The 23,491-nt window shown below is 48.9% G+C and overlaps 1 protein-coding gene across 4 annotated transcripts in view; it reads right to left on the reverse strand.

Annotated features, from left to right (window-relative positions):
- SLC8A1 (solute carrier family 8 member A1) overlaps window positions 1-23,491 on the reverse strand; it is a 113,998-nt gene that overhangs the window by 82,770 nt on the left and 7,737 nt on the right. For 2 of the 4 annotated variants that reach the window (XM_059840909.1, XM_059840911.1), the window contains exon 2: window positions 19,642-21,477. In XM_059840909.1, the coding sequence (XP_059696892.1) occupies window positions 19,642-21,470 (1,829 nt within the window). In that variant the 5' untranslated portion in view covers window positions 21,471-21,477. Of the gene's footprint in view, window positions 1-19,641; window positions 21,478-22,211; window positions 22,318-23,491 lie in introns of those variants that run through there. The other 2 variants (XM_059840910.1, XM_059840908.1) reach the window with 2 other exon arrangements.

Genomic DNA, 23,491 nt, shown 5'->3' on the forward strand with positions numbered 1-23,491 from the left:
CTGGTTTGATGTGGCTTTCTGATACATGAAGAGATTCAAAGAGATAGGTGAGAGGGAGAGATAAAGGGAAAAATGAAAAAGGAAGAGTCCTGGGCAGGGTGACAGCACTTTTCATCCCTATTACCCTGAGCATTTGGGTGACCAAAGTCCACATTTCATACTTCCTTCCCTTCCTTCCACTGGGAACTCATTGCTGGTGGCCAACAGGGAGCAGAGCTCAGGTGCATCTTTGGCTCCCGCAAAGTGAGGAGTGCCAGTCCCACCTCCTGTACCCTGTGTGGCCACAGCAGCAGGTTGCCCTTTGCACTGAGCACTACCATCTCCTTTGCAAGCCTCAGGATGCCTCTCCAGCCCCAGCTTCTGTAAACCAGCCCAGCCCTGGTCACTCTGGCCAGCAGCACCCTGGCAGCAAGGAGAAAGCAGCCAGCTAGGGTGAGGAGTGCAGAAGCAGTCCTGGTGAGCCCCTCAGACAGGAGTCCAGCCCCCAGTGAGCTCTCTGGTTCGTGGTGCCCCTCCATCCATCCATCCTGCTGGGATGTGCTCCACTCAGCAGCCTCTGCCAGCAGCGGTGCTCTCATTGCAGTTTGGTAAAGGATAATTATGGCAAATTCCTTAGAAGGGGCTGAAGTCAGCCTGCTACCAGATAGCAGGAAATATTTATAACAATCACTTCCAACTGCAGCCTTTCATCTGAAATCTAAACAGAAAGCTGAAATCCCAGGCCTGTAAGTTGATACCTTGGCTATATATGGTCAAAGAACTCCATGGGGGAGAAAAAGATGCTAAGTCCCCAGCACTCCTCATACACAGGGCTCCAAGAAGATCCATTAACCTCTGTAAAATTAGCAAGCCCGCTTCGTCAATTAGCTTTGAAGTATGATTGTCATGCTGTTGCATGAAGAGCTCTGCTCTCCCAGGGATGTCTCAGCATGTCACACTCACAGCCACGTGTACGGCAGGGCGCAGCATTCCCGAAATGCTGAGACGTCCCCCGGCCTCGTGTGCCTGTGACAGCAGCTGGGAATTGAAAAGCACTGTTAACTCCTGCTAAGTTATGGGTGACGCCCTGCACTCCTGCAGGAGAGCACTGCCAGGCAGAGGCAGGGCATTCTACAAGACACAAGAACAGAGGAATGGTGCTTTCTGGTGTTCAGGCTGGCAAAAAACGAGAGCAAAACCAACTCCTGCATGAAAAGGGACCTAGAAAATCACAAGGCATTGAAATGTGTTGCTTCAGACTTTACTAGTGTTTATGATTTCTTTTTGAAGGAGTTCTTCTGATAGCAAAAGTCCACATTTTACACTTGTTTTTTGTTTTTCTTTTAAGAACTCCCACCACACCTCCTTCTGCAGCACCAGGAAATGAACTGCAGAGCTTTATTCGCATTGTGTCCCCCCTAGTGCAGAGCACAAGGTCCTTCTTTCCACCCTGGAGCATGGGTGGGATTGAGACATTTCCTCATTGCCCTCCTCTGCTTTTACCTGAGCATTTGCTAACAGGAACAGGCTGCCCAGAGAAGCTTTGGCTGTCCATCCCTGAAAATGTTCAAGGCCAGGCTGGATGGGGCTCTGAGCTACCTGGTCTAGTGGAAGGAGACCCTGCCCACAGCAGGAGAGTAGGACTGAGGTGATCTTTAAGGTCCCTTCCAAAGTAAATCATTCTATGATTCTACAGTTCTATGATGTATGTTCAAAATCAGACAGGCCTGAAAAACAGCACTGCAGGCTTTTCTTACAGGGGGGAAGAACAGGTTTGTGGCCCTGAAGAATCAACAGCTTTGACCCTGTGATATTAAAAGCTTTTTCTTGCTGAGACCCCGCTGTTCAGCACAGAGATGGCTCCATGCTCAAAAGCAAGGAGCTGGCAGTCCTGCTCTCAGCCTGCTGCATGCAGGCTTCTAACAGCTCACCCATAATGTTAATCTCAAACCAGTCAAGTGAGTTTGCCAACATGTCTAAGCCTTGAGCTGGAGCTCACAATGCTTGGTCCTCATCAAGACATCAGCCTCTGCACTGGACATCTCATAGAGCATTCTGACAGGCATGTGCCTCTGGGGCAGCCTTTCCTTTTCATGCAGTTGAATGCCTTCCCACTACTCGCAGCTGAATTTCAAGAAAACAGCAGTGAACATCTCAATTAAAAAGCAGAGAGTATAACCAAAAAGTCAGGTTTCCTTTTGTGAGATCTAACATACTGTCTCAACCTGCTTATTGTTATTAAGCAAACTGCAGCAAATCCATTTCTGCATATGTCCCTGCCATATGGGGTGTCAAAACCATGAGAACCACTTCTATTTCAATACCAACCCTTCTTTGTTTCTCTTTCTGTAACTCATGCTGCATCCCACAGGGTGTGATCATGAAACCACCGACCAACCAAATTTTGGTCTCTCTCAGTGCCAAAGCAGCAGTAACACCAGCCAGCTGTGACACAGCAAAGGGTGAGTTCCCAGGGTGGAAACAACCCCTGGACACAGCAAACCTCTTTGAAGGGACTGCAGAGAAGGATATGCAGGCTTGAGAGCTACAGTTTGAAACAGAACTCCCCCAACAGGGGGGTTGTGCTGGTAGTTATTATTTGTGCTAGTTTTTATTGTGTGGGCTGCATCAGAGGGCACTCTTGGGCTTATCCAAACAGTGCTGGTGCATTCCCAGCAGGAGCTCATCCTGCAGGCAGCACCAGGCTGGACGCACATGCACCACCGCGCATCCCACTGCGGCCCGGGGCACCCAGAGGGCACCGGGGTATCCTGATTTATATCCCAGGAAAACAGAGCTCATTTGTTCATTTGTGACCTCTGAGGACTAGGGTCAGACCTGACAGACACCAGTCCTCTCTGCAGGGAGCCTGCAGGGCCAAGCCAGGAGCAGCGTTTCACCTGTGTAGGGAGTCACAGCACATTGTAAGGCAGGATGACCCGTGGTCTGGGGCAGGGCACACGCCTCCTAACCCTGAGATCATCACACAGAAGATGAGCAGAGGAAGAACAGAAGGAAGGCTGAGCTTGAAACAGGGGCACTATGATGAAAGACAAGAGATCTCTCTGGGAAAAAGGGGTTTTCCAACCTCTGAGGAGGATTAGGTGTAGTGAGGAGAGACCTTGATGCTGCTGCCTTATGTGAGAGCCCCTTTGCTGCCAACCCTCGCTCCAGGTGCCTCGGAAGCCTGGCCACCTCTGTCCCCAGTGCACACTGCTCCCTGCCTTGCGTGCCACAGCCCAACACGTGCTGCTCCAAACGCTGCACAGGGACAGATCTGAGAAGAAAGGCACATCTGCCAGATATGCCCAAGCACAAGGCTGGAAAGGAAAAGGAGCTGTCCCCAAAAGAGCACAGTGATATTTGCATGCAGGCTCACTCTCCCCAGCTGCAGGAGCAGCCATCTCCACTCTTTCATGTGAATACGCGGCATCCTCGGTAGAAATCTGTTACAAATATTTGTTGGATCTTCTCTCGACAATCTCAACAGATATAACCCAGGGGTTTAGCTACTGGGGAAAACTCTTCAGGTTTATCTGCAGTCTTTTATACTCCTCTAGACTTCAGAGATGCACTGCCTTTGCAGCTGGGATTTTTGAGATTTCAGAAGAGCTCCTTTGCTGAAAGAGCAGCAGTAGAGCCTCCCAGCAGGAACAGTGGCCAGGGATTAACCCTCCTGCTCCCAGGCACTTTCAGCCCCAGTTGTGGCTCAGCTGGCTTCCCTCTACCAGGCTGCAGCCACCCTTACAGCTCTTCTGGCAGAAAGGGGAATTATCCTCCCTTCACCTGGCAGGGGCTGCTCCCCAGGCCTCAGTGCCCACATGTTCAAGGCAAAGGCACGCCGGCCCCGTGCACCCTGCCAATACATTCCCCTTCCTCCCCTTGGCCCTGTCAGACCTATTAACAGGATAATGAGAAGAAAGAAGTACAAGCTTGAAAAAAGCATCTCTGATGGGAGCATTTCAAAAGGCAGCCAGTTTCCAGAAGGCAAGAACTATTCTCCACGTCAATTATCTACAGAGATGCAAGAAACTGGATGACAATGAGAAATTAGATAATAAAAGCTCTGATTTAACTCATTAAGTTATGGCTCCAGGTATCTGTAGTCCCAGTGCATGCCAAATTTTATTTATGCCTGCATTGCAACCACCACTGGAGAGCATTGCTACAAGGCACAGAGAGACTGAGGAAGAAATTGAAGGTAATTTTGTTCTGCAGCTCAAGAAATGTGAGCCATTTCCACTGTCACAGCACGCAAGCAAGCCTCCACCTCCATGGAACCTGGAGCAATGTGACTGCGCCCCCACAGCAGGACGATGGCCCAGGGCCCTCCCAGCATTGTAAATCTCTGCAGGTCACTCAGCATCAGTGTTGCAGTGCAGGTTTCTGTCATCAGGGGCTGAAGTAGGCAAAAAAGACATTTTCTTTCATACCAGGTGTTTACTCTAAAATACAAGCAAACAACACCTCTAAATCTACATGGTTTCTCCTCTCCAGCTGTTTTAATGAAAAGCAGGTATGTGTCTGTGGAGCTTCCAATTTTCCTAACTTCCACTGAGGGGAGAAAATGCAGCAAGGTACTTGTGGGGGAAATCCTCAATCTAACATTTCCTCAGTTTCTGCTGTTGTAGGAATGACAACCAACAAACATATACAACCTCTGTCCCACAGGGAGGTAAGCCAAATTATCTTCATAGGCCATCCCCAGCTGCTTTGGCATACGTAGCTATGTTGCATTTGCAGTTTAGACAAATTTGAGATGAAGCCTTTCTTCACAGCCTTTTATGTCATAAACTTATGGCCTCCATCTCAACCAAAACCAGCCTTCAGCCAGCAGAGACATCCCACAGAGCAATGAAGAAAACCTTGCTCAAATATCAAGGTCACCCAGGCTGCTTGGACTCACCAGCAGACAGAAGAGGCCCCCAGGAGACCCACTTCACTCCCCCTGCAGCGTGCCCACACCCTTGGGAGCATGTCCCTGAGGGAAGGGCTTCCCCTTGTGGTGCCTTCCAGCCTCCCAAGGGTCTAAACTCAGCCGGTTGGTGCCAGCTTTGTTACAGGTGTGACATAAACTGCTGTGTCCCAGATCCTGCTTTGCCTACAGCAGATTCCCACCACCCTGTTGAGTTAATGCCACAGTGCTCTTTCTGTGCTGGCAGTCATTAGTGCAGGGTGTTGGGGAGATAACTCCTGCCAAACCAAGGCCCCTGCTCACAATAGCTGGTGCAAAGAGAACATCATTTTACTTCATTTTTAATGACCCAAATGCAAGCCTAAAGCTACCAGTGTTCAAATGCGTTAGCTGAGCTCACCAGTTCTCCTCTAATTAGTCCACGAGCCTAAGCTCAGAAAGAAAGAAATGAATAAAACTTATGGCACAAATCAAAGTGCCTGCACCCAGGCAGGGCTGGAGGGCAGGCACTGCTCCCCACTCCCCAAGGGGCTTGGGGAGGTCACTGTCACGTGGAGCTCCGGGTCCAAAGCTGGCACGTGGCTTTGCCACTTCCACCTGCTCCTTTGCAGGATTTCCCACCACAGAACTGGGGTGCTAGAAGCAAATCCTTACTTGCAAAGAGCTGTTGCACAAGCTGCCTGACAATCTATTCCTTCCCAGTGTATGGGCTTTCACAGAGAAGTTGAGGTGCTGAAGTGTTGTTGCTTCACCTTCTGTCTCAGTTGCTGTTAGCAGGGTTTCCCAAAACACTTGGCCTGAAATGTATCCCCCCTGCTTCAGTTTCCCAAGTCAATTAAGGAAAGTTTGGGTCAAAATGCAAAATAAATCTTCTGTGAAGGAAGAAATAACTAAAACCAAAATCTGACAACTCCAAACTTCAATTAATTTCTTTAGACTTCCAGATTGGTTTATTCAGGTTGCAGATTTCCTGAAAGGTAAATCTTCCTTCTCTAAATAATAACACTCACACAGATCAGTACATTTTCCTTCACATACAGGAAAGGTATTTTAAACCTCTGCTCCAGCTGGGAGGGAAGAGATTAACACAATATTAAATATAGAGCTCTTCATCTTCTCCTTTTCCTTTCCTCTCTCACATGCACTGCGCTGGCACCAAAACGCTGATGAATAGCAGGAAAATTCAGATCAATTTAGTTCTTCCTTTCCCAGACAAGTGATTTTTCTTGGCAAGGCTAGAAGTACTCTCTTTTCCTCATTGCTTTTACCTTTGATGCCTAGTGCCAAGCCAGGGCTCTCCCTGCAAACACACTGAACATGAAAATTGACAGCTTTTTCAAAGTACCTGTTGCCAACCTGAGCAGCACAACCTTGCTCTAAGGTTTGATGGGACAGGGGGTTCTGAGGGGAACCAAGCACTTTGCAGCTCTCAAGTGCTCAGCAGCAGCTAAGAGGGGGTGTTCATAAAAAACATTGTGATTTTTTGGCCCCTATTTCACTTTTTCCTTCCACTCCTTTTCCAATTATTCGTATTTTACCTTAGCCCACCTCATCCCCACAGATGCATTTCCCTGGTTATCCTTTCACCTACCCTAATTGCTGAGGCATGGGCAGGTGCAGCCCTCAGGTACATGTGCACCTTGAGGTATTTGCATCCCTTTTGGAGGTGGCTGCAGCTGCTGCCTGAGCCCATCCACTCACACCCAGAGGAAAGGCAATGGTGTGGATTAGCTGGCTGAGCTGTGCAATGGCTGTAGGTGACAAATGCCTGTGAGGCAGAGCAGTGGCTGAGCAGTGCCACACTCCCTCTGATATACAGGATTAAGTGCCTGTTTTTCAAGCCCTGGGAGTGTGGCTGTGTTTTCCAGAAGGCCTCTGGTTTATACCACGTGTGTGGTTGACCAGGTTGCTGTGGGCCTCCCCTGTGGCTGGTGCTGACTCTGCTGTTCTCCATTTCACACCAGAAACCCCAGCACAGTATCAGCGTGCCTGGCCCTGAGATTACAGTGACTGGGGGTGGAAATCAGCCCCTCTTGTGCCCCACAACCACAGAAAGAGAAATTATTCTCATTGTGAGCGAGCCCTGTGCCCGTGCCCACAAAGGCAATGGACATCTCCTCTGCCAGGCTTCCTCCCAGCGCTGCCGAGCCTCTGGCCCTGCCTCACAGCTGGCAGCTAACAGCTTCCCAGCATCTCCCCTCAAAATGCACTCCTTCAGCAGGGTAATGAGCTCCCCAGGTTGAGTCTTTTACCGACTCCCCACAAATCACTGAAAGGACAGACTGCTGGTTTGGTTCATTAGCAAGTGTTTTGTGGAAATCTGTTTGTGTATTTGCAAGACACCAACATGCTCATTCATACTAATGCAGGAATGCTTGACTTGAGAAGCAGCTTAAGGCTTCCACCTTTCCTTCCAGCTCTAGAGGACTGGCAATAAAGAGCAATTCTTCTCCCAAAGCATGGCGACTTCTTTCCTGGCATACCAAGGACCAGACAGGGCACACTAGATATTAGTCAGCATTTTTCTTATGACCACAGCTCTTGGAGACCTGGGATTCAACAACAAATTTAATTTTCACATAAAACACAATGAGTGAAGGATGTCCTGAGGTTTTTAGCTCTTGGCACAGCAGAGGAAAACATCACCAGAAAGGCTCAGACAAATAAAAAGAGCCTCAGTGGCATTGGCATCACTTTTGGGTCTTGTAACATTTTAAGCAGCTATATCACCAGGGAAGGAGGCTGTGTGTGACAACATCACAGATGTGACTCATGGGCTTTGCACATTGAAAGGAGCAAGGTTCTTCGCTGGCAGAATGTGGGGGCAAAGGCCAGGCAAAAGATTATTAAGGAATCTTTGCTGTCTGACCGTTCAGGAGCCACTCTGGGAGTCACAAGTGCACCCCCAAGGCTTCCACTGCTGGGACCAAATCCCCTTGGCAGCAGGAGGCTCCAGTGAACCCAGCTTGGTTCCCACCTCACACCCCACTCACACAGTCAGATTCTCACACTGTCTCAGTCCCAGGTTTCCTACAGATGTTTGGTTCTTTTCATTTAATCGAGGTGCACTCACACAGCAACAGCCTGAGTTGGTGGCTCCAGGGTCAGTGAAGGAATCCCTTGCTTCTGCACCCTTACAGTCTGTGCACCCATTCCCCTCGTGCTCTTTATGCCCCTTACACTTGATATCTGTTTGGGGTCTTCTTGTTTATTTGGGTTCTGTAGAGTCTCCAGGAGATTGGCCCCCCCGAGGCAGTGCTGCAGGTCCCCGTACCCTTTGCCAGACTAAGACTTGGTGCCAGGGCACGGCCCCTTGCCTGAAGTTCCTGTTCTTTCCCCCACCCCGGGCACAACCTGCAGCTCCCAGTGCAGCTGAACAAGAGACCTGCACTAGGTGTGTTCCTCAACAAGACCAGGTTGCAGGAAAAGGAGCTCTAGGCTTTCACCTGTGCTTTTCAAAGCTGCTGCCTTCAGAAGGCAGAAGCCCTCTGGCACTTTATATTTACAAATTAAAACAGGAACCACTTCCTTCGGCAGCCAAGCCTGAACTAAAAGCCTTCCTTGAGGGTTTGAAGTTGTTGAGGAAGAGGAATTTTGGATAACTTGAGGCTGGTTCTGCAGTTCTAATCTGTCAGATGACATGAATCCATCCAAGCTTTCCTTCATCATGATTCTGCATTAACACCCAGCAGCAGCCATGGGATGAGAGCTGCTGCTGCAGTCCATGGAGCTTGCTGGCTCAGCTGGCTCAGCTGACAGGGAATGTTTGGGCACAAGGCAGGCACTCTGCAGGGAAAGCAAACTGCCCTCCTGGCTTGAAGAGGACAGGTGAAAGGATCAGAAGTCAGGGACTGTATACATGATGCAGCAAAGGAGCAGGGAGGGGAAGTGGCTGCTTTAGTGGCTAGGAGGAACTTGTAGGAAAATAGCCTAGATAACTTTGCAGGATTTGGGAAGCCAAGGGGACCATTGGCGTGGTGTTCCCTGGAGATTCTAGGATACCCCTGGCTGGCAGGCACAGGGGCAGGAGATTTTTTTTCCTGCGCACCGGGAGAAAAGGGCATAAAGGTTGTTTCTCAGACCAAGTATTTACAATCCTCTCTGACTTCCCCTACATTCTCAGGTTTGCCTTTCCTTGTGTAGGTGCCTGCAATGGCCTTGCTCAGCTGCATGTGAGAGCACAGCAATCTCCCTTTCTGTTCCAAAGAACTGGGTTCCCATTACCTGCTCTAGGAGAGGGAGGACATTGTGCAGCAATAAGGAGGTGGTGGTCCAAGGGAATTTTCTTAGTTCTTCTCTTCAGGTGTGTTTCCCAGGTAAAGTCTGATGAGCATAGCCCCTAGGCTACCTCTGCCTTCAGATCTGTTCCTTAGCACCTTTGGGAGGGCTTTCCAGGCCTGCCAGTTCTCAGGGGGCTGAGATACGGTGTTTTAATTGTGTATAATTAAATACTGCTTCCTTATCTAGATTTCAAAGTTTACTGTTGGGGTTTCAGTACCAATGCTCTCTTCTCCTCTAATTAGCTTCCTTAATGTGTGCAGCCTTGCTTCTTCCCCCACGGGGACAGGGCTCTCCTGCAGGGAAGTTGGATTGCATCTAATTATTAGCAAAGGAGACAGATGGCGGCACTGCCCCTGCCCCAGGTGCCCCTTGAGAGCAAGGAGCCCAGAATGGGTGGCCACAGGAAAGCTGTGCCATGTGTGCATGTGGTCTTTCTGCTCCATCTGTAGGTTGCTTTGCATGCTATCCCATCACAGGTTTGTGGCAGAAGACCCTGCAGGACAAGGGGCCATCTGACTGAGTGCAGCTCACAGCAGGAACACTTTTGCCTGGCTAGCACATAGCAAGAGGAGAGAAGGAATTCCCAAGGCCTCATCTGACCCAAGGTGTATTGAAAGAGACAATACTCCTGATACCTTCAGTCAGTTTTTGGGCAGTGCCTTCTAAGCTGTCTCCTGCTGTTGACAGAGGCCACCCATTCCCCCAAGAGAGAGCCACGAGGATGGTTACCCTCCTCTTGAATATCTTCAGGATGGCATCTGTCTCATTCATCACAAGAGCACAGTGTTCTGAGCTCAGATTTGGCTGCCAGGTCATAATGGCACCTCCTGACTTGGTTGTTCCCCTCCCACTTGAATTTGTGTTTATGACTGTTCTTGCACAAGCACTTTGCAGTGTCTTGCTTCTGTTCAGGCTAATTGACATCTCTGTAAATCCCCATCCTACCTCTGATAACACTTTCAGACTATTCTATCTGCAAGCTAAAACACCAATTTTCCCTTTCCCATGCCCAACAAGCTCCATTTCAGGACAAGCACTTACTGAACACCTTTTCACCCCCATCCAGTGACACATTTCTCTTTCCAGACAGATTAGCCCCCTTCACCCCAGTGGCCCATTTAGCCAGGGCTTGCTTATGACAGTGCTAAACAAGACAGCATTAAAAGCCCTTCTGAAGCTCAGTGATATGACAACACTGCTTCTCCTTTACCCAAAAGGCTGGCATAAAAGGAAATTAGGTTGGCTTGATAAGATTTGTTCTTGACAAATATATGCTGGCTGTTATTCATCTCCTTGTTATCTTTGAGGTACTTACAAATAACGTGTTGATTTATTCTAGGCTCTTTTAGGTACAAAAGCAGACCTAATCTGGCTGAGCTGCTTTTGAAGGCAGCTTCTGAGCTTGCCTGCACATGTCACCTATTGGCCAGGAAACCTTCCAGAGGGACTGCTAAGAGCCCCCCATGCACTCCCCTTACAGCACAAGGCCAGATCTCCGTGTGCCTCCTGTTCTGGGGACAGGCACGCTGCGTCATCTCTGTCCTACACCTCAGGCCTCACAATCACAGACATCACAGAGGGACCTGCTTCTTGGCAGAAGCTGTTGTTCAGCTCCTTTCCCCTTTTCCCTCTGCATTGCTAAGGCATGAATGTCCAGAATATCTCCTTCCCATCTAATTCTTGTCCAGTTCATGCTCTGCCTGATTCTGACCCAACCCTCCCACACTTCTCTGTTACAATCCTCCCTACTAAACTGACCCATTATCAGATTTTTGTACGAGTCTTTCTGAGTTCCAGGTCACCAGAGAGCTCATGAGTCAGGTAAATCTCCTGCTACACTTCCCTCCTTATTCCCAGGATGATATGTACCTAGGGTATTGATACTGACTATTTTTACATTATTTTTGCCCTGTGTAGGGGTGATATCTTATTCCCCTTGGTCCTGTCACATACCCAGTCACTAAGGAGGAAGATAAATTTCAATAACCAAACCTGAAGTGTGAATGGAAATCTACTGAACCAAGCGAACACTTGGCTCCAGTGCAGGTAAAACCTGCTCCCTACCTGCCTCAGCCAAAGTAACAGGTTTTGTTTCAGATCAAGCCTCCTCTTCTCAATGAAACCAGGGCGTCTCTCCCCTGCTCTTTGCAGCCCAATTCATTCCAGACTCCCTGCAGAACTGGCTTTTTTCCTGCCTTACATGCTGTGACAGGGCTGTGAATTTCAGTGAGAGCTGTGCAGGGTGAGCACAGCGGAGCCTGGGCTGCACGGCGGCACTGCCGAGGGCCGAGCAAGGGCTGTGGCTGAGGACACACAGCTCCTCGGAGCACGATGTCCAGAGGCTGCAGACAGGAGTGCAGCCTGCCCTGATCCTAAGGCATGCCAGAAGAAGTCATCTGCTGCCTGCCCTGATCTTAAGGCATGCCAGAAGAAGTCATCTGTCACAAGGCTGTTGCTCAGGATGCACGGGGGAGCTTTTGGGGCAGAGGGTGGCACAGCCATGGCCACATGAGCAGTACAGAGATGGGAGGGCAAGCGCCAGGGAGAGGGCCAGGCAGGGGGAATGCTGAGAGCCTGCTTGGCAGTTCTGGGGGCTGCTGAGTTCTCATGGATCCATAGATTTCTACTCCAAATTGTTTGCAAAAACCCACGCGTAACTATTTTGTTCTTTAGCATCCCGTGTACTGACAAATTAAACTGGAAGCATGCAAGCACATCTCAAAATGAGTTTCTTACTAGGAAGCAAGCAACCAAGTTTGGAAAAGAACTCTGAGCAAATCAATCCTTTTTTGTCTTCATGTCCTTCTTATGTCCCAGCCAGCGAGACAACAGCTTTGCCACCTGGTGACAGTGCATCTGGCCCTTGGGACAAAGGTCTCATGCAGGGCGTACTGGGCTTGTGGCTGAATTACAGCCATATTGCGTGGCCCCAAAATAGCACAGTGTGTGACTACCACACATCAGTGTTTCAATGGGAGCAAATAACCAGAGGAATCACTCAAACCCTCAAAAGAAGGTTCCTGATAACAATGCCATAGAATTTAAACCATCCCTTGAAAAACTCCAAAGGTAGTGTCTCTGGACTCCACTCAGTTGTGCCCCATCCCTGCCCCCAGCCATCTGCACTCAGGGGACCTTTCTCTGGAGAGGACTTTGCTCTGAGGGGGCAGGCATATGTCATCAGTTCCATCTCTCTCCTTCCAGCACCCAGTTGACAGGGATCCAGCCATGCCCCCCATTCTTTGTTATTGCTTTGTTTCTCCCTGCCAGACACATTTGATTGTTACTTTGATTGTGTAGGAAGCAGTCCAGACATTATGGAAATGGAACCATATAGGGACTGGGCAGAGGAGGCTCATGCTGGTCACCCTCTTACTTACACAGCAGTGGGAATATTTTCTCTCTTACACTAAGATATTTTTAAATCAGAGAATGCTGTTACTGTTTGTTGTCACCCAGGATCCAGCATTGCCATTCTTGGAAACCAGCACAGTGCTTCTAATGTCATTGTCAGAAACTTTATTAGTAGAGTTTTTGATATGTCCCAAGATGTCCTCAGGCTAAGTGGCATTTATGACTTGGAGAGGACTGACCCTAACTCCAACCATGCTCAGGACTGCAAAGAGGAGGACGTACCCCATAGTACCAGTGCAGCCAGGCCATGCACACACCATGGCAAACACTGTGGCTGTGAGAGACTGCTAACCAAAGCTCCTCATCCAAGAATACTGGGAAAACACAGGTGGGTCAGCAAGACCAGACTGTGAATGTTAAGGTAAAACAGTTCCCCTGTCGTGCTGGAGAATAGGGGAAGGAGCAGAGACAAGGGACAGGAATAGGTGACTTTCCCCTTGCATGGCAGTGATGTGCATGTCCTTGCTAGTGGACACATGATTTTGTCCCTGGTGTGAGCAGAGCCGGTGGAGAGACACAGAAACCAGCTCCAGACATGGAAGACTGCATCTGACAAGGGCAGGGCAACATCACATCCCCCTGAGAGCAAAGAGCTGGCTGATCACACTCACTCGCCTGCAGCATGCAGGATGCTGCCTCCAGGCTCAGCCTCTCCTTCTGAGGGGCTGCTTCTGACTCAGTCTGCCAGGTCCAGCTTCTCCTCTCTGTTTGGCTTTGGATGGCAGCAGATGTTTCTCAGCCCATCTGTACAGATGCTTGGATGCTGGCTACGGTCAGCTGTCTGCTTTTTGTCGTGTCACTCTCATTTTGAGCCCACGGATTCAGCCCTGCTGCTGGAAGAATACTGAGTGCCATCCACTGAGTTCAAACCCAAGGGCAAAGTGTCAGAGGAGAGAAGTCTACTCCCAAGGCAAATGCCCAACTTGAACTCCAGTTCCATTGGGATCCTGAGTAACAATGAATTACCTCTCCCTGCTCAAGGGCTTTTCACAGCCATGGATCTCATGTGCACAGCTGGAAGAGGTGCCTGTTCTCCTGTAAAATACCTGCTGGTGCCAATGCTGCTCCCAGCAGTGCTCAAGCACAGGCCAGGGAGAGAAGGGTCTGCAAAAAGGAATAGGACTTCTCCTACCTCCTGTTCTTGTCCCCCATCAGGGGGCTGTGGAGCAGTGCTTCACTCTGAGATAACTTTCCTGCGCTAACAAGCTTTGCTAGGGCTGTTGTTTTAATGTCTTAAAACAAGACTAGATCCTGCATTTTGTGAATCACTACAATGCATTAAATAGGTAGCCTTTTCATAAAGGAGCGCAGCGGATGTGTGCACAGACCCTGATGAAGCTAATAACTACCTCTCAATGGCTTTCAGGGAGTTATTACATATTTAAGATCCAAGCTCCCTTAATCAACCACAGAGATGCAGCTGGCAGCAGTAAATTGCCAACAACATTTCATTACAAATAAGGAAACATTGGTTTTTCAAGGACAAAAACTGTGTCAGTTCCTCAGCTAACTCTTGTCCTCACCCTTCTCCCCCCACCACTCACCCCCAGTGATGGGCTGGCACAACTTGCTTTGTCCAATAACACGACTTCACCGCCTAATCCCCTCCACAGGGGACATCATGCAATCAAGTTCCTGGATTTCCTGACTTATTTGGGCAAACGGCACAGTCTGCATCCCGTGAGGGAGCCAGGGGCAGGACTTGTCCCACACCACCGAGGAGTGCCACAGGAGTGCTTCACCCGGGGGAGCAAATGAAGTCATGGGACACTCAGAGACACAGCTGTGAGTTTGCCCTTCAGGGGCTTGAGACCTGACCTGGCACTTGGGAATGAGTTTTCCAGTACCTGCCACGTCCTGGGCACAGCACAAAGGGGAAGGTCTGTGGGCATCACGTGGCCTTATTCCCTTGCTGTCTCCTAACAGAGACGTGGCTGACCACGCAGCTGAGGCAGGAGCACAGCAGTTTAAGAGAGGTGCCCATGCCTGGGAGATATTCAGGCCAACATTTTAGGAGTGTTCAGGAAAGACCAAACATTGTTTGAATGAAGGCAAGAAAAAGAAAAGACAGATGACCCAGTTAGACCTGTGTCTTCTCCTCTGAAGAGGTTACAACCAGCTTTTGGCCTTCAGGAACCAAAGAAATTATACATTTCAGGCCCAGAGAACTTCTCCTCAAAAGGAAAACAGGCCTCCTCCATGCCCCAGCGTGGTGCAACACACCTGCTCAGACCCCTGCCGTGGGCCTTGGCCAGGGCCAGCTCCCCAAGAGGGATCTGTACTGGATGGGCCAGGAATACTGGGTGCTTCTGCCAAGGATTCAAGCTGGCCATGTCTGTACTGCCTACAAATCCCACTGGACCCAGGATCCAAGCCCTAGATCCAGCTGGCCATGTCTGTACCGACTGCAAATCCCACTGGGCCAGGCAGGACTTCCAGTGGTGAGGGGAGAATCCTCTGCAAAGCCCATGCTGGGCCCTGGAAGCAGGCCAAGCAAGAGTTTAATCTTTGTTTGGTCTCCTTTGATATCTCACAGCGTGCTGCCAGACATTAACCCTGTGGAAGCTGGGGCTGTGGAGGCAGGGGATGCACATTGGCCCAGTGGGACAGAGTGGGACCACAAAGAGGAAGAGAATGTTCTCAACAGTGAAACCTGAAAAAGGGAATGCTTCTTTGCTTCCCTTCCAGCCTGGTTTACAGCATTCTCTCTGCCACATCCAAAGACATCCTGCTCTTCAACTGCATCCTACTGCAAGGCTGCTCATGCTGGAGGCTTTACTTTTTTCCTCTGAAGCTGCAGGCTACAGATGAAAAACTCATATAGAGGGGTTCCAGGGCTGAGTCAGGATATTATTTTTGCTGTTTCTTTAGAAATACTGACCCAACTTCTTTTTGGAGAAGAAAATAAAAGGGGCACTTAAAAAAGCAGTACCACTTGGTTCCCCTCCTGCCACCATCTCTATTTATTGACACTGACATTTTTAAAGGGCTCTTGGGAGGGAGCCTATGTGGTTTCTGAGGACACTTTCCCAAAAAAAAAAAAAAAAATCAGAGGATGTAGCTGATGGTTTGTGTCTCTGTTAGTATTCAGCTCCTAAATTTATGCTTCCAGAGAAATGCCAAAACTGACTTGGACAAGTAAAATTCAGTGGGCAAAAAGTGTCATTTCCTAAATCTGCAGCAGACATGTTTTATAAAAACAACTAAACTGTATATTATGAACAGCAAGACCATTTGACATAAGATTTTCCAAGCGTTTACAGGTGTGACTGCATAGGTGAAATATGAGTTTAATTGGTTATCCAGATGTACCATCTTCCTCATTGACATTAATGCAGTAAAATCTTTTCTTTTGGGGTGTGTGTGCAGACATCTGGAGTGCAGATTGTAACAGATCTCTAGTTGCAATGTTATCCCTAGAAAAACTGTGTTTTTTGAACATGAAAGAACACACTGTTTTCAAAGGGCTTTGCAGTCACATCTGGAAGAAGTGCTCCTCCTGATGCTGAGACAGAAAGGAGAAGAGCTGATGGGATATCAGCTGAGGGAAAGCTTGCTTCCTCCTCTGATATAGGAAGCTGGACTTCTTTTGAATTATTTAGCATTCAGTCAGCAGATAAAAATACACTGCCTGGATGAACCAGTGACCTCTTCTATGATCACAATAGCTGCAGTAGCTGGGGGGCAGGAAGGGCCTACAAGTGCACATCTTCTCCAGGTTCCCATGCAGAAAGCTTCAGTCATTAATGGAGATGCAGGACAAGGCTGGAGCCACCTTGTTGAGGCTGGGCTCAGAGGGAAGGCTCTCTTACGCTTTCAATCACAGCACCTACACTGATATCTCAGAGCCCCAGGTACCTGTGCAGCATCACTGAGACTGACCTTGCTGAGACCCCAGCCAGACACCTTCTCCCACAAAGCTTGGAGCAATGTGTCATGCAAACCCCACCTAAAAGCTGCTTCTTTCACCAAACATGCATCCATTGAACACACAAGCTGTGCTCCAGGAACAAGGAGCAGAAAAGCACTGCTCCAAGAGGCAGTGCTGGGTTAAATGTTCCACAGGAGGACCAACATCTTCTCCACTACACATATTTTTTTGGTAGCATCAGAATGAGATGTTTGATTAAATGCACAGGAGCAGCATGGCTTCAGCAGTTAAACTGCTATTTTGTGTATTCTGGGAAGGGGGGACAGCAACAGATTGCAAAATGGGAAAGTCTCTCTGGACACTGCAAACAAACAACATGTTACGTAATTAGGCCTTTTGGGAACCAGAGGAAGGTCTCCAGAAGATCAGGGCCCTCCCAGCGCTTTCTAATTTTACTGGGACTTACCAGCAAGCCAGCCCTCTAATAATAGAGGCTTGTGCATGCTTTTCTTTCATCTTCATGTCTCCCTGTACTGCCCTACCTTTGTTATTACTGCCCCAGAAAAACACATCTTACTCACTTTTATCAAGCTGATTCATTCAGACTTGAATGGCAGAACTGAAGAGGCACTAAAGACCTTTAGAAAGGGCAGCAAAGACATCTCTCTTGGCCATCAGAGCATGAGAAAACCTGGAATTTTAGAACTGTATTGAAGCCAGTGTGCTAGGGAATTGCACCATTCCACATAACCGTGGCTTAACTGAAGTACAGCACTATCAAGCAATGACAGAGTGAAAAGTCTTTAGCTACATAATCCACATATTGTGCTAGCATATATTTATTGGAGCAAATTCTTCCAAGGGAGCATGCCTGTAAGCAGCAGCTCAGCATCAGGAACACTGCCTCTGTGTTGTCCTAAACCTGTGTCCAGGCAAAACATGGACCTGGCAGGAAACCTGCCAGTCAGATTGTACCACCCAGCACCTGAACATGGACTGCAGCAGCTGAGCTTTAGATTAATACCTGCTGCCTTTCAGGCACATGGATAGATTGGAATATGTACCATTGGTTTCATTCTGTCAATGTCCTCTCCCACCTGAATGGAGAGAGCCCTTTGGTCACCATCTGTCCCTGCAGCCACCACCTCCTTACACCCAGGCCCCAGGCTGTGGGCACTTCTGAGGGACCATCACTCACTGTGATTCCTGGGAGGCACAGTTTAAAGACAACAGAGATACAATGGCATCTGCACAGAAGAGGCACGCTCAGGGTTCTGAGAAAGCTGCTTTTCCCTGTTTCTTGCTTGCTGGGCACATTCTGGCAGCTGGTGAGAAGAGGAAGGAGGAGGCTTGCAGCCCTAGTGAGGGCACACCAGCACAGATTCCACAGGATGTGGTCAGCTGGCTTCCAGCACACCCCTTGGTTACTGGGCTGTTGGCAAAAGTCAGCAGTGAAGGGCTCGGAGGAGGGAAGGCCACACCAGAGGCAAGCCAGCACAGCAGTGCCGGGGAGAGCACCTCGCCTCATCACAGCCCAAGCACCAAGGGGGAGCCCAGACACAGGTCTTGGATGAAGGACAGCACAGAGATCCTGGCCACAGTGGTGGATCCAAGGCAAGGCGTAGTCCAAGCCCCTCTGAGCACTGTTGCAGAGCCTGTGGCTGTGTGTTTGGCCTGCCATGTAAACATGTCACATCCCATGGGAGCTGGGAACAAATGGCAAAGTCTAACTGCCACTAGCCCAGTTTTGGTAGTGCTGAGTGACCTGGATAAAAAGCAAAGAGCCTTTGGGAGATATCCTTATAGCCTACTTCATTGCATCTCTGCAGACAACTCCCTGCTTCTCCCAAAATGATAAAAAAAATTCAAATAACTGCATTCGTCTCTACTACATTTATCACTCAGCAGTCAGGAGCCATGTGCTCTTGACCCTTGTGTGAGCAACATGTCTGTTTTAGCCTCCAGAGCTACAACATTGTAGAGCTGTGAACTTTTTGCTCAGTTTTTCCTGGGAAGTCAAAATCCCAACTGGTATAAATCCTGCCTGAGAGCTACAAATCACCTTTTTTCCCCCCACCATCTACTTCAAGAAGTTTTATGAAGAAGTTTCATTCTCCCTGTGCAGACACAGCAGATACAGGTGACAGAGAGAACACAAGGACCACTCTGGGCACTCACCATGGTTTGTCTCAGCTCCTGGGAGACCAGCAGCACAATAAATACCACCAAAGCCAAAATTTCACTCTCCCTTTACACAGCAGTGTCCTATTCCAGTTACTTCTTTCAGCTCTATGCGGTGTTTTTGTGCTACAGAACTTAGTCCCTGTTGGCTGCAAACACAGAATTCACTATAGGAAGAGCCTCAGGCTGGAAAAACACAGCTTCCAATCCCTACTCTTCCCAGACCACCAGCTGGGCAAGGAAATGTCTTCATGACATACCCAAGGATTGATGTTTTCTATCGTGATTTACTGAGCAAAGTTATGCTCTCCACATAATGTAATAAGGCTACAACACTAATAATTTCCCCACCATCCAAATAGCAACACTCAGGAGTAGCCTCCAACAGCTTTCAGCCTCCTTTTTTTACTTGCAAGCAGCTGAATGTGGCTGCAGTTACATCCTAACCATGAGGCTTCCTTGCATGACAACACTTTTCAAGATGTGTATTGGACAGTGACCCAGGCCTGCACCCTTTAAAACAGGAAGAGGTGAAGCAACCTCCACCAAAGCCCTGAGCAGAGCATCAGTAGGACAGCTGTGACCCAGATGAACTGAGCCTCAGCAGGAAACAGGAAGCAGGTACCACAATTCACACACTCAGTTTGAGCCCTCGTGCCTGGGTGGTCACAGCCACCTCAGTTTTGTTCTCTGCTCTGCTGCAAAGCAGTAGAAGCTGCAGCAGAGGCTGTAGAGATCTGCTTAGCGCATGGGTACGGCTCCCAGATCAGCTCCACCTCCCTGCTCCTGGAAGGCTGCAGTGCCCCTGACCAGGCATCACTCTCCAGTCTGCCGGCAAGGCAGGGACACAGTGTTTCAGGCTACCCAAAGCACCTGAGGCCATCCATGGCTTATTGCAATGCACTGGCACCCAAACACCTCCAGTGCAGCTCTGGGAGCTAAGTGCATTTCATTTCAGGAGAAACAGAGACTGTAAGACACAAATAAAACCTCAACTTACACTATCTCATCATTCTGGAACTCCAGCTCCCCGCAGGTGTCTTCAAAGTCCTCTCCTCCACCTTTGGCCGTGCCTTCAATGGTTTTGTAGGGCACAATAACATTTCCTCGTGCTCCAGAGGTTCGCAACACTTTCACTTCCATGGTTCCTACACTTTCACTGATGTGCATTACTGGCTCCTCGAAGGTGAAGATGCCGGCGTGGTCATCGTCAAAAATGGTGACGGTGGCAGTAGACGGTGATCCCAAGCAGGCGAGTGTTGAGACACGGCTGGCCTCAAGAACGCCCTCATCTGAGCCCTCGGTGCTCACACGGACGTTGCTGAGATGGACCAAGAAGTTCTCATCCTCCTCAAATATGTCGTCATCGATGATGCCAACACGGATTTCCTTCTGGGTCTCTCCGGGCTTGAAGACCACCGTCCCCTCAGTGAACTCGTAGTCAGAGCCGGCGTTGGCCGTGCCGTCCTCCGTGCGGAAGTCGACGTACACCGTGTTGGTCAGGTCTCCTCCCCGGCGGACGATGGTCAGGGCCACGGTGCCGCAGTTCTCCAAGCACTGGTAGGTGCCCTGCTCGAAGTAGAGCTTGCTGACGGGATCATTTTCGGTCACCTCGCTGTTGACCTCGTGCATGCTGACGGCTTTGCGGGCCTGGTCTGCGGCATGTCTCTTCAGGATGTTGCCGGCGCCGGTCATGAGCCGGGTGGCCTGGATGCGGTAGAAGGCCCTGCTCTTCTGCTGCTGGCTCAGGACCTGGTAGTTGGCCAGCTCTATGAGCTGTTCAATTTCCTTGTCTGGGTGCTTTTGTTTCAGCTCCTTCAGGATCCGAGCCATTTCCCTCCTGGCTTCCTCGTCATCCTGGTCTTTCTCGTCCACCTCCAGCACCAGTGTCCCATCCAAAAAGTTCTCCACATGAGAATTAGCAACCTTTCCATCCATCTCGATGTCGGCCTTGGAGGAGGGCCGGTCACCCTCGTGCTCAATGATCATGCCTCTCTGCTTGCCGGCTCGGTATTTCTTGTAGACGTACTTGTAAAATAAAAGCCTCCTGTCAGCTATCCAGGCAAACACCACACAGATGGGGAAGAAGAAGAAGGTGAGCAAGCCTTCCCAAACCTCCACAATCCCAGGAGAAGACACAGATAAAATAATGTAAAGCCAAGTGTAGGCAAAGATGCTCCAGGCCGCTGTAACAAAAAACACTCGCAAGTGTTTGATCTTCCTTATCTCTCCATCTGGCACCACGTACACACAGATTGCGATGATGACAAACATGTTGAAGGCAGCACTCCCCACGATCGTGCTCGGCCCCAGGTCCCCCGCCGTGAAGCCATGGCCGCACACCTCGATAACAGAGAGGAGGATCTCCGGAGCAGAGGAGCCCAAGGCCATCAGCGTGAGGTTGGAAACAGTCTCGTTCCAGATCCTCACGGTGGTTTTGCTGGTCTCGCCGTTGGGCTTCTTGATGGTTATTTCCCGCTCTTGGGATGTAATGACTTCGATGGAGGACATGAAGCGGTCGGCTATGATGGACACTCCCAGGAACATGTACACCATGGCTACAAAATACACCGTTGCCCGAGCGATTTTGTCCCCAAACGAGGGGTCCTGGGGTTCCCATATTGGTAAAATCACACCCTTCTTGCAGATGTAGGAGCCAGCGCACTCCTCGGTGTCGTTGGCGGGCAGTTCACTGGGGCTCTCCGCACGTGAGCCCTCTGCATGGAGGAGCAGCAGCAGGACGAGGCTCAGCAGAGGGAAGCTCACTGGGAAGGCGTGCGTGGGAATTACTCGCGACATGGCCACTTCCACCAGACGGGTCCCAAACATTCTCAACCTGAAAGAGGCAAAAAGCAAAGATTAAGTGAGGCCAACCAGAAATAACAGATTTACCTCTCAGAAGATACGATCAAGTTATCCTGTTACTCAAGAAGATGCAGCTTTTGAGCCCATTTTGTTATGACTGGTGATGTTTTCCATGTAGAAATCCTCTAGTTCAGTCATCTGAACCAGGATGGATTCACATGGTACCAGCGAGCTAGCACCTACCTCCTTTAGCTACCATGATGTTTCTTTCTCTTTGTTGACAACCTATTTGTTCAATTGCATTTTCTTGTTCCTCTAATCTAATTAAAGCCCATCGTTCTGTTTCACAGCTGGCAGAAGTGTTTCCCATTTCAAAATTACAGTGCACTCACTCACTTCACTGGAATTCAGGGTAAGAGCAGGAGAGGACAGGAGAATCTACTATCTCCTCATCATGCTTAAATATTTTTTATACTTTTTTAATCACTGTAAACTATGTATTTCACAGTCTTTTCTTGCTCACAGTCCTCCCAAGCATCTACTCCACATTGGAAATCTGCACAAAGTGAGCTAGAGCCCTGGCAAAACCTTACTCTTAACAGTAACTTGGTCATAAGGTGCACCAGAAGGGCAGCCTGTAATTAATGATTTTGGAGCCATTCCTTCCAGAGTGCATCACTTTGCACCTTCCCAAAACTGGAAAGAGCCGCATATGCATCGAAGCCTGGCTCTCTTGGCATGCTTGTAGAGGAAACATGTCCTTACGCTCTTTTCCCACTAGGTCAACTTTGACGGCTTCCCCTTCAAGGGCCTTTCTCACTCCATTTACAACATCAGTCATCAGGCATGACAGCCGTTCTTGCCCTTGTCCTGCCTCAGGATTTTCCAGCAATGTAGAGGAGCTGTTAAAGAGGTTTGCAGTTAGTTAACAGTGCATAAACCGACAGAACAGATGCCTTTAAGTACAAAGAGATGCTTAGTGAAAAAAAAAAAAAAAAACCTGAGCATGCTCAGTGTTACATTCTCAAATTTACTAGCCAATAAAAGCTAGATCCCTAGTTATTAAAGCTGTATTTTCTCCTCAAGGAGAGCCTTTGCTATACCACGCTTCTCTAATCCAAGTTAATTTAATCAGATGGTACTTAAAAATGTTTCTATGAAGAGATGAAAATGAGCATGTCAATACCTCGACTTCACTGGGAAATACAAAAAGCTGAGCTGATTTTCCTCAGAAAAACCCCAAACCCCTGAAAGAAAAACCCAACAAAGCTCAGCCATGAAAGGTTTTAACTCCTCCTTAGGGCAGGGGCATATAATGCCAGGACAGAGCTGTGTGCAAGGGAACAAGGCTGGAGGAATCAATGGGTACCATCCCTCATATGGGATCTGCTCCACAGAGAGACACTGTAATGGTGGATCAAAGCCCTCTCCTGCTTTTGCTTTTATTTGTGGATGCTGTGGCTCTGTTATTGGTCTGGGAGGGTAATACTGAGAATTTATTAAGATGGTTTCATATAAGTGGCATTTTCTCACTAGGAACTGTTGGTGTGCCTCCAACCCCCACTCTCTGGTATTGCAATTAAGAAAATAAAAAGATACACAGTGGAGCAAGTGAGCAAATCCGAGAGCTGGGTGTTAAGAACAGAGAAATTGAACAGGAAAAAGCAAGTCTCTTGTGGGAAGACAGATTTAAAAGAAAGTTGTTTGCATTGGGAATCCTGCTAATGCTACAAAAACGCTCTTACTACCAGACTCATTGCCCCCCTGATCGTAGTGCCTGGGTACCTTCTGCTTCCCCAGATGTGAGCTGTAGCCACTGCTTACAAGCCCAAAGTGAAAAAAAATGCAAGCATGATGTTTGCAAAGAGGAGCACCTTGTTGCACACCCTTCAGTGGATGGCTAAGCTGAAACAGATGTGCATTCATGGTCACTGAAATTTAGCTGAAGCATGAATTAGTCACCCAACATCTGTACTCCTGTGTTTCACACTGCTCCAAGTCACAGAGACATTTGATAAAGGGGCTGTCAAAACACAGGCTGACTT

This window comes from Haemorhous mexicanus, chromosome 3 (genome assembly GCF_027477595.1).
Source record: "Haemorhous mexicanus isolate bHaeMex1 chromosome 3, bHaeMex1.pri, whole genome shotgun sequence".
Lineage (NCBI taxonomy): Eukaryota > Metazoa > Chordata > Aves > Passeriformes > Fringillidae > Haemorhous > Haemorhous mexicanus.